Source organism: Ictidomys tridecemlineatus, chromosome 6 (genome assembly GCF_052094955.1).
Source record: "Ictidomys tridecemlineatus isolate mIctTri1 chromosome 6, mIctTri1.hap1, whole genome shotgun sequence".
Classification (NCBI taxonomy): Eukaryota; Metazoa; Chordata; class Mammalia; order Rodentia; family Sciuridae; genus Ictidomys; species Ictidomys tridecemlineatus.
The window spans coordinates 86,878,583-86,892,634 of record NC_135482.1 but is presented as its reverse complement, the minus strand read 5'-3'; the positions used below and the strand labels follow the sequence as shown (position 1 = coordinate 86,892,634).

The 14,052-nt window shown below is 37.4% G+C and overlaps 1 protein-coding gene across 1 annotated transcript; it reads right to left on the bottom strand.

Moving 5' to 3' along the window:
• Positions 1 to 743: 743 nt before the first annotated feature.
• Kcnj8 (potassium inwardly rectifying channel subfamily J member 8) lies at positions 744 to 8,873 on the bottom strand. The gene is made up of 3 exons (XM_005328905.5): positions 7,862 to 8,873; positions 6,585 to 7,027; positions 744 to 2,382 (listed from the first exon to the last, which is right to left on the bottom strand). Exons 2-3 carry the CDS (start codon positions 6,956 to 6,958, stop codon positions 1,482 to 1,484), a joined length of 1,275 nt encoding a protein of 424 aa, XP_005328962.1. The 5' UTR covers positions 6,959 to 7,027; positions 7,862 to 8,873; the 3' UTR covers positions 744 to 1,481.
• Positions 8,874 to 14,052: the final 5,179 nt, after the last annotated feature.

Sequence of the window (14,052 nt, the reverse complement as noted above, 5' to 3'; positions counted from 1 at the left end):
CAAGTATGTTTGGCCTATAGATTTAGTTAACAGAACTTTTTCAGGTATGATCAGGTGAATACTCTGATAAATGTTTCCCATTCACCTGGTTAGAATCTCAAGTCTTTTGTTTAAGACAGAATTTGGACATACTCATGATTACCTGTCTGGTTCCATATTCATAAATGAAATGAAATAATTTCAACTCAAAACTCTGTGTAAAAGCCTACATAATAGCTCAGCTTTCAGATACAGCTACATGAGTTACAAGACTAAATCATACATATCTTATTAACCTAGTACTTTTCTCTTTCAATCCTTCCATGAAGAAGCAGGAGTTAAGGATGATCATATCAAGCTTCCATAGAAAATCTCACTTTATCGAATGAGATAGACTAAGGATGAAGAAGGCAAACTTTGATAGAAAATCTTCTTTTTTAACAAATGAGATTGTGGTAAATCTATGTACACCAGACCTGAATTCAGATATTGCTGGAAAGGAAGTATTGTTTTAGATCTAAGGTGGGAGATTCAAAGAAAAATACCTTACAGGATTTCCATGTCAGGCTCAGAAAGAAAAACCAAGAGAACATTTTAAAACTCAAAATGATATAAAACCCAACAAAAACCACAGTTCTCTTGGAGCAAGAACTCCAAGAAAAGAATCTCAGGAGAGTGTCATTATTATTAAGACATCTTTCTATCCTCTGAAAATGCTTTTTTTGAGGTGATTTTGTGAAAGAGGAATACAAAACTACAGAGAGTACAAGGAAAATATTTTAATAAAATATTCAATACAGTATTTTTCTGTGGGGGGGGGGTCTGGTAAGAAGTGAGAAGCTGAAGGAAATGACTGTCACTATTTGGAAATCCAGTCCTACTTGAGACAGGAGTCAGCTTTTCCTCAGATTCCTTGCCCAGTTCTTCCCAACAGGCCTTCAGGAGAATCAGGAAATCTCCCGGAGTCATTTTGAAGACCTGGATTGCTCATAGACATAGAGACCTAGGAAACTTGCTTTAGGTTTCTTACCAGATACAGTATCATGAAGAAAGGAGAACATTAGAATACAAATGGTATTTAACATGATTTTGTTTTTTTCCCCCTCCTATTTCATTTACATTCCCAGAGCGAACAATAGAAACAGAGACATTTGTTTTCACCAACTAAGCATTTCAAACAGACTCATTCCTTGGCCAAATTTTATATTTAAGGTCCATAACTATTAACAGAGTTCTTGTGTTTCATACCAAGAGAAATGAGGGCAGACCACTTTCTGTGCATAACTTGAGTCTACTGCTGCAGATTCTGCATGTGTGAAACAGTGTAAGCCACAAGTCCTCTGTGTTGTGTTGTTTATTAATACAGAAAGTGCAATTTCTTGAATAAGAAAATCTTTTAGTGCATTAAAACGTAAGCCACGTCATTGTGCTATAGCTCTGGTTTAGTGTGACAGGGCATCCGCCACTCACAGTAAAACTCCTGTCATGAGGTTGCCCTGCTGTCATGATTCCGATGTGTTCTGATTTCCTTCTGGAGTCATAAACTGCACCTTTGGCACAATGAGGGAAGAATTGTTCCTTCGAATGGAGTTGCTCCTTCTCATGGAATTGTTTCTCCTCATGGAATTGCGCTTCCTCAGAGAGTTTTGATGGGACAGTTCACTCTTTTGGAGGGTCTGGATGAGGATGGAAGGCTTCTCATCCAGTTCCCGGGCACTGCACCGTGGAGCTGCCACCTTAACAGTGTTGCCAAACTTGGAGTAATCCACAGAATACACTCCTTCCTCTTCGGTCACAATGGACACAAAGCGGTGGCCCCACTGGATCTCCTCTGCGATGTAGGAGGTTCGCGCTTGCGTGGTGATGCCGGTCGTTTCCACCACTCCTTCCAGAATAACAATGACCTCCAGGTCCTGGTTGACAAGGTCAGTTGCTGAGATATCATACAGGGGACTGCGCTTATCAATCACATGGCAGATGATCAAAGGGGCCACCAGGAAGATGTTATTACTCTCGATGGGGTTATCAACAGGTATGTCCAGTTGGTGAATGGGTACCACCTCCCCTTCAGGTGTAGTCGTTTTCTTGACCACCTGGATGCGCACTGAGGCACTAATGATCATGCTCTTCCTCAGGTCGCCCACTCGGAACATGAAGCACAGCTTACCATTTCGGACAGCAATCACAGCATGGCGGCTGAAAATCAAAGTCTCTGCCCTTCTGTGAGCCTGAGCTGTCTTCATGAAAATGCAGCCTAACATGACGGCATTGATGATCAAACCCACAATGTTTTGGAGAATCAAAACGGTGATGGCCAGAGGACATTCCTCTGTCATCATCCTCCCTCCAAATCCAATTGTCACTTGAACCTCAATGGAGAAGAGAAAAGCAGAGGTGAATGACCTGCAAGGGATGATATCGGAAGAAAATGCCATCAGGTCAAAGTTTGAATAATATCCCAACCTGAACATTTTTTTTTTTTAGACCCTAAAGGCTATTAAAAGTTTTTAGAAAGAGTAGCCATCTTTACTTGTCAAATGCTTAATTTTAAAAACAAGACTGCTCTCTCTCTCTCTCTCTCTCTCTCTCTCTCTCTCTCTCTCTCTCTCTGTCTCTCATATCTCTCTTGCATCTATTTATGCATCTACCTCTATACTTCTGTTGTCTAGGACATGTGCCTGTGTGAAAGCATTAATACAATAAATATATACAATAAATATCGATTATATTATAGGCATATTTTACTTTGTGAAATGCTTTACTATCAAAAAAGTTTAATTTGCTTGATGAAACTTTCTACCAGGTAGAAGTTTTTTTTGTTTTTGTTTTTGGTACCAAGGATTAAACTGAGGGGTGCTTATCCACTAAGCCACATCCCTAGCCCTTTTTATCTTTTATTTTGAGACAGAGTCTTACTAAGTTTCTTAAGGACTTGCTAGGTTGCTGAGGCTGGCTTTGAACTTGCAATCCTCCTGACTCAGCCTCCCAGCCACTAGGATTATAGGCATGTGTACCATGCCCAGCAGAAGTTTATTATTTATTGCATATCCATGTTTAAGAGAGACTTGAGTCATATGGAAGGTAACAAGTAATAACTAAACTTTTTATTATTTATAACCCTTAAAATCATAATTATAAGCTAACACATATTGTGTACCTTATATAGAGAAAACATATTGTGTACCTTATATAGAGAAGCCACACAAAGTATTTTCCAAAATACTAGCATTTTTTAAAAAATAGAAAACATTTCCCTACTTTAAAAGAAAACTGTTCTTTATTGGCTATCTCTGGAAGTGATCTAGGGAATATTGAAGGTATTAAAGGAAGAATTTGAGGCTGAGGTTAGTAAATGACTATGTGAAGATTATGTGATCAATGCAAACTTGAATCCTCTCAATTCTGGCCCAGTGTTCTGAAAGGAGAAAAAGGAAGACGCCAACAAGTGTCAGAATTTCCTTGAGGAGCTTTTTCAAATTGTTCATTTCCTCCACATCCTAGTGAATAGACGTGGATTTGACAGGCTCAGCATAGACCTGAGTAAGACAGAAAAGCTCTCAGGTGATTCTGATTTATTTACCAACCCCTTTCCCCCATTGAGAAGCACCATATTTAGTTATTATTAATTTATTCACTACATATCCAAGATTGCCATGACCTCTTCATAGGAACAACAGTCCTATTTTTGCAACCTACCCCAACTTTAAACTTTTCTAATTTTAATAGAAGACTAGCCATACATCAGCCATCTGTCAAGGTATTATCTATCAATGCCAAGCACAGTGAATGAGCAAAAGGTTTGAGTACTTCGTATACACTGTGTATTTTGGCAGGAAACCAGGAGAGGTAAGCAATTATACAGAAATTGATTAGCTTTTAAATGGAGTGTGAAATTTGCTCTTTTTTTCTTCATTGTTTCTAAGAGGATTCATTGAAAGCTATAATAATTGTCTATTGCACTAGCGACATACCACAAGATATACAGTGTAGTCCAAAAATATGGCAAAGAATAGAAATGGACCCCAGAGGAGAGGTGTGGATACAATATTGATTATTAACAATGGTCCATGCTGCAGGAAGCAGTCTAATGATGAATATCCCTAAATGTCCTATTTTAATACAAATTATTCATGGACCTTGTTTTCTTATTGTTTATTTTATAAAAAAAATTAATTTTAAACAAATGTATGGTACAAGACGCAATCTTTTGTGGACATCTGTTATGCTAAACAGTCCCAAGAGATGAAAGCAGTTGGTTGCTTCTTTGTTCTCTACAGAGAGAGTTAGACTGAATAATAATAATAAAGAAAATAAATTTTCTATTTTAGACTCATTAGAAAGTCATCTACATGAAGAAGAAAGTGGGTAATCCTAAAATGAGAATGGTCAAATGGTGTTTAGAAATACTGGTGAATATCCATTGAAAAAAGTTTGAATTTTGATGATATGGCTGAACACTGAACTTATGAAAGGAAAGGAAATTCAAACAATTAAAATTATTATTAGTCATCTTTTAAGTTCCATGCAGGAGAGAGTAAATATTTTTCTATTTTTAGTGAAATAAAATTTAATGTATGGTTAGTTATGATTAAACTGTTTAGGTGAAAGCATAAATAGTAACAACATTAACATCAGAATGTTACAGAACATCAGAATGTTACAGTAACAGAAACGATGTCAAATAATTCAAGTGGAAAAACTGCTAAGATAACAACTAATTTCCTTCTAAGGTGTTCAAAATTTAAAACATCTTGAATGTTTAAAAAAGCCAAATAATTTAAAGTAAGAAATGTCATTTAAAATGCAAACCTTGTTAGGTTGATAAAATTAACTTTGCTCTATTGAATTTTTTGACACGTTTCTCATAGTTCACACCAACAGGAATGCACCAAGAAAATGAACATTCTTCAGAACAACTTATTTGAAAATTAGAATGCAGTAGAGAACAGTTTTAATAATCAGTGCACTCTGTAAAATTCTTTTAATGATAGTTCTTTTGATAATATTTCTTTTTAAAGATTACTAAATTACATCTTTTTCATAGAAAAAGATAATATGTTTTTCTTGGGAGTAAAATCTGTCATATATTTTCAAGGTTTATCATTATTTCTTTTATTTAGTTCCTACTTCATATTTATCAAATTCATTTTGATATGAAATGATTCACCAATATCAGTGCCAATAAGTTTCTTAAAGAGAGATGCAATATTACAGATGGTATTTCATCTTCAAATACCTGTTGAACACAAAATTTTGTGTCCTTTACATCTAGTGTACTGATGATTACCTGTTTTTCACCCATATTTTCTTTGAGGCAAAAGTTTGTGACAAGTCTGAGAAAAGAAAATAATACCTACACAATGGTAAAAGCAGAGGATCAATTCAATACAGTGTTCCCTCCTCAAAATCTGAGATGAAATCTGTGAAGTGCAATCTCAAAGCTAATGCTGCATTTCTCTTTAAATGGCTGACACTGCAGCTAATTAACAAATGGAAGAAGGGACAATGTCCGTCCATAGTCTGGGGCTTTGCTTCTTGGAGTAGTATACTAGTTTCATAAGATTTCAGGGTCACTAAAGATCTCATTCTTTATAGTTTCTTGGCAGTATGGTACTTGTTCAAGTGTCTTTGCTTTGTGTATTATGTGAATTTGGAACATTATTCAGAAAATGTTCTAAAAATTTTTGCAGTATTATTATATTTCAGTTTAGAGGGAACACTTTTTGCATCACTATGAATTATGTATTTTCATCTTCCAATAAAATAAATCAAGAAAAAAATCACTCAAACTAAATGGTTTTCAACCATGTGAAAGTAAGAGAGGAGAACCTTGAATATTAAATGTACTCTACCTGACTTTGAAATACTTATAAGAAGAAGTCAAAGCGAGGTAATTTAAGAACTGTCTTGTGTCTGTTCTATTAGAGCTTTGAAAAAGGACTGAAATACTAAATTGTTCTTATGTAATTCCTTCCATAAAAAATTTGGACCAATTTCCATTAAAATTTAGTATTTTCTAGTCCTGAATCTTAGAATACCTTTTAATTTATGAATCCAATACAAGCAATTACCTATTTTAAGATAATCTTGATAAAGAATAAAATAAATAAAAAATATTTATTTTATTTTTAGCATATTTTAAATTTTAAGATATTTCTTCCTTTTCCCCAGTGCTTCCTCTTAATTTCTGAAAATGTTACGAATAAGAAAAGTCATGGAAAGACACTACTTACATTTGCACATTACTTTTGGTTGATGGAGATTAACTTGTGGACCTTGAAACTATGGACAGTAGCTTGTTTATACTGAAAATGAAATGCATGCTTTTGGAGTAAGAAATCCTTTGATCTAAAACAGTTTTTAAATAACTAATATAATATTTTCAAGGTTAGCCCATTTTCAGAGACTCTTTATACATAAGCTACAATCATGTATTTTTAATGTGTTAGTTTTTTTCTTTATTTTGTTTTCTTTCTGAAGGGTCTAAAACAAACTATTTCATTTTCAACAAATGAGAGAATGATAGAGAAAGGGCATTTTTACTTCTTTATTTTTTTCTTTCTGTACAGCTTACAAACTCCTGCCTCATCCCACTGCATTCTTACCTGACGTTAGTCACACACACAGCAGACTCCAAACCACTTTTCTCCATTCCACTCTTCTCCATGTAAGCGTAGATGTCCCCATGGGCAAAAGCCACCAACCACCACATGATAGCGAAGAGCAGCCAACTGCAGAGGAAGGACATTGTAAAGATGACCAGCGTGTGGCGCCATTTCAGGTCTACCAAGGTGGTGAAGATGTCCTGCAGGAAGCGCCCTTGCTCACGGATATTCTTGTGCGCCAGGTTGCAGGCCCCGCTCTTAGCGATGAAGCGGGCTTTCGGGAGGCGGTCGCGGATGCGCGGCTTGCGCAGATTCTCCGCGGCGATGCGCGCCAACACATACTCCTCCGGGATGATGCTCTTTCTGGCCAACATCGTCCTGTCACCATACCCAGACTATCCACCTGCCTTTCACCTGCCTCTCCTTCCCTCCAGCCTGTCCTCCTGCACGAGGGAAACGTTGATTAAGATTTTTTTTTAAATTTTCATTTTATTACGTCGTTAGTCCTTGTATTCAGGGATATGTGTATACATGCAAAAGGGATATGTGCGACTAAAGGCATGATTTTTAATAATACAAATACGAATCTAGCTTGTGCTTGGAGTTCTGGGATCCCAGAGAAAACTTTGGTCTGAATCAAAAGATTTGTTCTCTGAATATATATGGGCATCGCCTTAGTTAAACAAAATCCGGAGCCTACTTGTAAATAGCAGGCTTAAAGATAATTCTCTGCGATTAACAGCGTCTGTAGATGAATGCAAGGAAATATTCACCGGGCGTCAAAGACAAAAATTAAAAGCAGCTGGGTACAAGATCTACTTGTTAAAGTATTTAGATGAGTTAGCAAGGTTTAAAGTAAAGAAGGGAAATTCTTCCTTCTTTGTTTTTTAGAAGCAGGCAAAGAAAAGGCCACGGCTTCTTGCGCACGATGAATAGCACGCTAAATGTAATCTGATAGAATAATAAGAGACGTGCTATAGAACTTGAATATTTTGAGGAATTATCTTAAAGTTGAAGAAATTTCAAGATGCATTTTTTAAAACAGCCAAAAACTTTCCACGGAATTCATGCTATATTGAAAACTTCCTTACAACGAAGGGGTCAAACATACAAGGTAACCCCGGACAACAGCGTGAGGGCTGCGATTAGAGTTACAGGGAGTGTGCTCCGAAAAGTCCAAGCTGCACGGGAAGCCTCTGCTGCGTTCTGCATTTTAAATCATTTGCGGGGATGCGGAGGTCTCCCCCTCCCGTCCCCGAGAGGAGAGTTGAACTTACAGACTCGCCGCAGCAGCAGACAGCGCTGCTCAACCTCCCCGCACGCGCTGACCGAACTCGGGCAGGTTCCTCGCTCCCGGCGCGCGGGAGCAGGGCTGCCCATGCCGCAGGGACCGATCCGTGGGATGCTTGTCCTCCCGAGAAGAGTTAAAATAATAAAAGGTGCAATTGAATCAAACGCCGGGAGGTCGGGAGGAAGGGGAGGTGGGTGTTGATCTTACCCTCCCCCGGGCTCAGCTCAACTCCCTCGGCCGCTGCAGTGGGCGGAGGAGCGCTGGCGCGAGAGGAGCCTGATGGTGATACTCCACAAATCAGCCTTCCAGTTAGGGCTTTGACGCGCGCCAGAAGACCTCAGAGGCCACGATTGTCGCAGAGATGGGGACCGGGTAGGGGGGTGGGAGTAGGGGAGAAGGCGAGTCCCCTGGAGGTAGGGAGCGGGCCAGGGGGAGGGACCACCCGGGAGGGCGGGACCCGTAGAGCCAGCTCTTTTTCCAGTAGCGGCGACCCCCTGCCTCCAGCGGGAAACACAAGTCTTTAAAAGGCGCTCTGTCCAAGTTCACTGACGTAAAAAGATTTTTTTATTTTATTTTATTTTGTAAACTGGTTAGATCACTGGGCTACTTCAGAATGAATAAAACCAGATATAAGGATCAGGAAATATTCTTCCGAGGTGTTCAAGCTGTATGCGCACACATTTATTTACCTTATATTTCCATCTAGAAGGAACGGTACAGGTGGAAGACGGAACGAAAGCCACCATAGTAGACTGTTTCTTCACAAGCTAAAGCCAGTTCTTAAAGAATCACAGGCGCGCGCGCGCGCGCACACACACATACACACACACACACACACACACGCACACACACACACACACACACACACCCAAAACAACAACCAAAGAAACAGAAAGAAAAATAGACAAAATGGAACCATCAGCAGTCTTTTTCAATGAAGAAATTTTACCCCAAACAGGGACCGCTGTCAGCACTTCAGCACCAGAACAGTCTTTGGTCCTCGGTAATTGGTTGCTTTCTGAAATGTTGCAACTTCTCCAGATTGTCTGGATGATAAAACAGAGCAATTGCGCACAAGAAAGATTATACAGTAAATATCTTTCTATAGCTTTTGAAAAGAAGCCAGAAGAGACAAATGTGCTTTCTCCCACAAGTCAATCCTCCTTATTTTGGCACTTGTGTTAATGGAAACTTTAATTCTTGGAAATTTCATGTGTTTTCCAAGACTCAGGGCCGAAAGTGCATGGAGCATAAACAATGTGTTCATTTAATTACCCAAAGACCTAAAATTAGTCTTTAATGAAGGCAAATGAAGAACAATTTTTTTCCCCTTTATGGGCAGATCTGCTTAACCCTTTCAAAGCTGGGGGTCCTGGTCTGTTAGTGGCAATTTTCCTTTCTACAGTCATTAATTTTTGTAGTAGTTGATGTAGTTATTTTGTCACAAGTGTGCAGGAATTAATTTGTGTAGTCAATCCTCTCCACTGTTTGATTTTAAAATTCAGTTTGTCAACTTATTATTTGTTCAACTTATTATTATTATTTGTTCAACTTATTTGTTCAACTTATTATCCATTATTTTAGCTTGAAGAACATTAAACATCTATTTTGTGAATATAAAGAAATATAAATAATACATATATGTCATATTTGCTCATCTTAAGAGGCAGATCATTGTAAAAAGAGATAAGATATTGATAATAAACTCTTGATACAAACAAGGATGTGATTAAACTGGGAAAAGATCAATAACAAAGTACCATGGGAATTGAAATAGGAGATGTTTAGGGCAAGGAGAAAAAGGACAACTTCATTATTATTCGGCATGTGATCTAGGCATATTTGGGGAATACTGAAAAGGACAAGGGACAGCATGAATGAAATCTTGGGGTATGGACAAAAGTGGACCATGTTGTAGTGAAAGAAATGAATTTCTTCAGATTGATAAATGAGTCAGCCACACAGCGGGATGGGATGCCTGAGTCCAAGGCTCTCTGTCACCACCCACTTTCAAAACATAATGAATTATTCATTTTTTTGTCCTGTTCCCTCCACTCCTAGACCTCTTCACCCTATTAAACCTCTTGTACAGTTATAATTACAGAGATGCTCAATTTTTTTTGAATCAATGAAAGAAAAACATAAAATCAAAAAGCATGTTGGACTCTTGGAAAAAAAAAATAATAGTAACAGCCGAAGTGCTCAATGGAAGGAGACTGGACAGACTCTGTATGTAGTAGTATCCAGTGAACTGGGGAAGGATTTGAATCAGAGTGCAAAGTAGTAAGAGCCCATTTTAGTAGAACTGATCAAGAAGAAAGGATTGAAGTGTTGCCTTTCCAAGTGGAGTTCCAATCTTGGAGCCTCAACTTCTATGCCTGGCAGAAGGAAACACTGGAAACTATTATATTAATTAGAGAAGGAATGAGGCCTGGGGATGACAGATAATGTCAGTGGGTAATAACAATCAGATATCAACAAAAGGAATGGTATACAGAGTCAATGTAGGGAGAGGGAAAAGTCAGAGGCAATCATGTAAGATTATAAACATGTAAGATAGTAGAGATGGAGAAATGGTAAAAAAAATTGGCACAATAAAAAGTGAACAGAAGAGGATTATGAGATTTGTAACAATTAAATCTGTATCTGAATCCTCTGAAAATTCTGTTCTCTTGCTATAGCACAGATACCTTTTCCCCCCAATGAGATATATACTTTTAAGCATTCCATTTTAAGTAAGTGGAATGTTTGACTTGTTTTGACAAGTATAACAAGTTATGCTGTACTTTTTATTAATCAATAATAAAGATCGGTTTTCATTCAAAATAAGCACACAAAATAAATGTCAAATTTAAGAAATTCATATGTAAGTTTTTGTTGATAATAGACCTAAAAATAAATAGAGGCCTTTCAGAAAAAAAAATCTTTTTTCTTTTTATTTCCTACTGCCATTTTCCTTAAATAGTATATCTGTTTTTTCTTTAACTTGATTTTCTGCATTGGGTACATTGTTTATTGGTATCACGACAAGCCCAGGGTCTGGAATTGTTCAAAGCTCCTAGGAGTAGAACTCAATAATATTTGTCAAATGAAGGAAAGAAGGAACGGTGCTTAAAACATGGTATTACTTTCCTACATTTACTCTCTCATCTCTTCTCCCTTCATGGTTTCTGTTATGGGTTGGATATGAAACAACCCCAAAGGCTCATGTGGGAAGTCTTGGTTCCCAAGGCAAGAATGTTAAGAGGTGGGAATTTGGGGGAAGTGATTGGATCGTGAGGGCTCTGACCTCATCAATGGATTATTACTCCATTAAGGGATTTTTAGCTGAATGGTCTATTCATGAGGTGGGACCTAGTTGGAGGGAGTGGGTTTTGTGGGTGTGCCCTTGGGACTATAGCCTTTCCCCCACCCATTCCTGTCTCTCTGCTTTAGGCTGCCCTGAGCTAAACCGCTTTCTTTAGCCATTCCTTTCTACCTCAGTCCCAGAAACAATGGATCCGACTAAACATGGAATGAAACTTCTAAAAAACTGTGAGCTAAACTTAATCTTTTCTCCTTTAAGTTGTTTTTCTCAGGTTTTTTGTCACTGTGACAGAAATTGACTAACACTGTTTTTGCAATAAGTTCTTAGAACCCGTATGAAAAATTTGACATTTGGAGGTTTTGGAGATTTATGACTGTACCTGCCCACAAAGATTCTCTTATTCCTCACCTCTCCTTTCTTTACTTTGTCAATCTTTTCCCTTCAAACTATCCATTCTTCTCTTCATGAGCAACTTCCCTAATGACTCCAAGTCAGTAATACTAAATTTTTGCTTGGCATTTGCTGGTTATGTTACTCTTTACAACTTGATTTTTAGTTAATGGAAACATACTTCTGTTCCCACAGAGTTTTCCTGGACACACAGAGCTGCTCAATAAATGTTTATCATTAATTGACCCCTTCCTTGCCTCTTTTGATCTTCCTTTTCTTACATTAATGTCCAAATCATACATATTGAATCTTCCCTTGGTAAGAAATAGGCAAAGATAATCAATTAATTTTTCAAGAACACATTTACTACTTAGGTTTATTTAATTGGTTTATTTATTTAATCATTATTTTGCTGCTGTCACTAAAAGTTACATGTGCTTATAGCTAATTATTTTTCTAATTGTTCTTTCAAGGGTGAGGATTGATTTGTGCATGACTCCTAAAAAAGACAAGTAATAAGTTTAGAACAGAGATGACTTTGTTTAAATATTATAAGGTTTTTTTGTGTGTTTTTTTGATTATTCGGGAATCATGATAGAATCTGTTCATGTTCCTTACCAAAGAAATTTATTGACTGGGAAGCAATTCAAGGATATCAGTTCAATTGTAAATCAGCCTCTATCAGGTTCCTTTTACACCCTATGAGGATTTTATTTGTGAGTAAAGAGATTTTTGAAATTCTCATTTCCCCTAAGAAACAAGGGTTGTCAGTGCTTTCCGGCCAGTGGAGAAAGTAATTAGGACGATTTTCTCCGTTCTCTGTTGCTTTGATTACCAAATGCAAATCAGTGAAGTCTTTGAAATTACTCTTGAGATCAAGGGTGAAGTGTCTGTAATTGTTGACTTTGCCTTTGACTTGACTTTTGAACTCTCGGATTTTCTGAGCCATGTGAGACTTAAAAATTTGGAGAGTCTTCCAAATGACAATGGAAATGATTCATATTATCAGTCCAAATGTTGGTTGGTCTATTTGCTTGGGATGCTGCATTTATTAGTGTCCTCATATAAACCACTTTGGAACATATTGCTTTGGAATCAGCTTAATAAAACTGTTACATAAACTAGTAATCAAAACAACATGTTATAAACTCACTTTTTTTGGAGTTATCATGAATTGAGAATGATAGTATAACTCTTCCTAGTTATCTGTTCCAATAAGTTCAGAGAACATTGCTTATATTTATTCGAAAAAAAGTATTTCTCTTCTTTAAATGCAGTTATCCCATCTCTTCAAAGTTATCCATCAGAACTACTAAAGAAAAAGACCTCAATCTATGTTGCATACTCAGCTCAAACAGCTGACAGTTATGAATCAATAAGGTCTGAATGGGGGCCATTAGTAACAGTCACTTCCCTTTAATTTGCATTCAGGTGAATAAAGCAAAATGCCTTCTGCTACAAGACTTTTTTTTTTTTTTTTTTTGTAAAAAGCTGTTAACAAGCAGGTAGAGAACTAATACTAGATGTAATCATCGGTAGTGTTAAGATTTATGAAGAATCAGTCTGGTTATTACCTGGGTTTAGGGCGCTCAGAAAAATGTGTAAAAGCTTTGAAGCAGGAAAGACAGAATAGCAGGAAAACTGGGAAGTGAATTCACTGATTCATCCATTCTATCGTTTACTTAATAAATGATGATGGTCTGCAAGGTACTAAGCTATAAAAATCATTGACCCAATTCTTGAGGCAGTGCATAAGAATTAGGTTGCTTCCTTCATTGTATACATGAGTTGATTGGAGTGTAGCAAACTGACTTATTGAAAACCACCTACGTAGTAGTTGGAAGCTATGACAAACTCAGAACATCTGATCTTATATCATGCTTTTCCCACAGGACAATATTTTAAGGGATGATTCTTCATCCATGATGAACTTCATGAAAAATGCCTGGAAATATTATTTTATGCTCCTCTGGGCTTTTGTTGAACAATGATAGAATAAGATATAAAATCTTTGACCTAGAAATGAAAATATTTTTAGTAAAAAAGTATAAATTCTCCCAATATAGTAAAGCAGATTACTGGAGGGATTTCTTGCTCATCTGTGTATGAGAACCCTATAGAATTATTATGAAGGTACAATAAGCTTAGATATGATTTGAGTATGTCCTTAAAGGGCTCCAGTGCTAGAAACTTAGTCTCTGGCATGGTCAGTGAGAGGTAGTGGAATCCTTTCAGAGGTGGGACCTAATGGAGGCTAATTAGGTCAAGAAGGCATAGCCTTCAGAAGGATCAATGCTGGTCTTGAGTTAGTTCCCAAGAGAGTGGATGTTAAAAAGAGCAAGCATAATGCCTGGTTCTTTCTGACTTCTTGCTCACAATGTGATCACATGCTTCCACCATGATGCCATCTGCCATGAAGCCCTCACTAGAGACTGAACCAAAGTGCCCCCATCTTCTGTTTTCAGCTTCCCAAACTGTGA

Bases quoted from the DNA above. Each gene is read 5' to 3' on its own strand.
- Kcnj8 (XM_005328905.5), bottom strand. From the start codon at position 6,958: ATGTTGGCCAGAAAGAGCATCATCCCGGAGGAGTATGTGTTGGCGCGC. The intron at 2,383-6,584 runs GTAAGAATGCAG...CATCCCTTGCAG, and splicing joins GTGTGTGTGACTAACGTCAG to GTCATTCACCTCTGCTTTTC.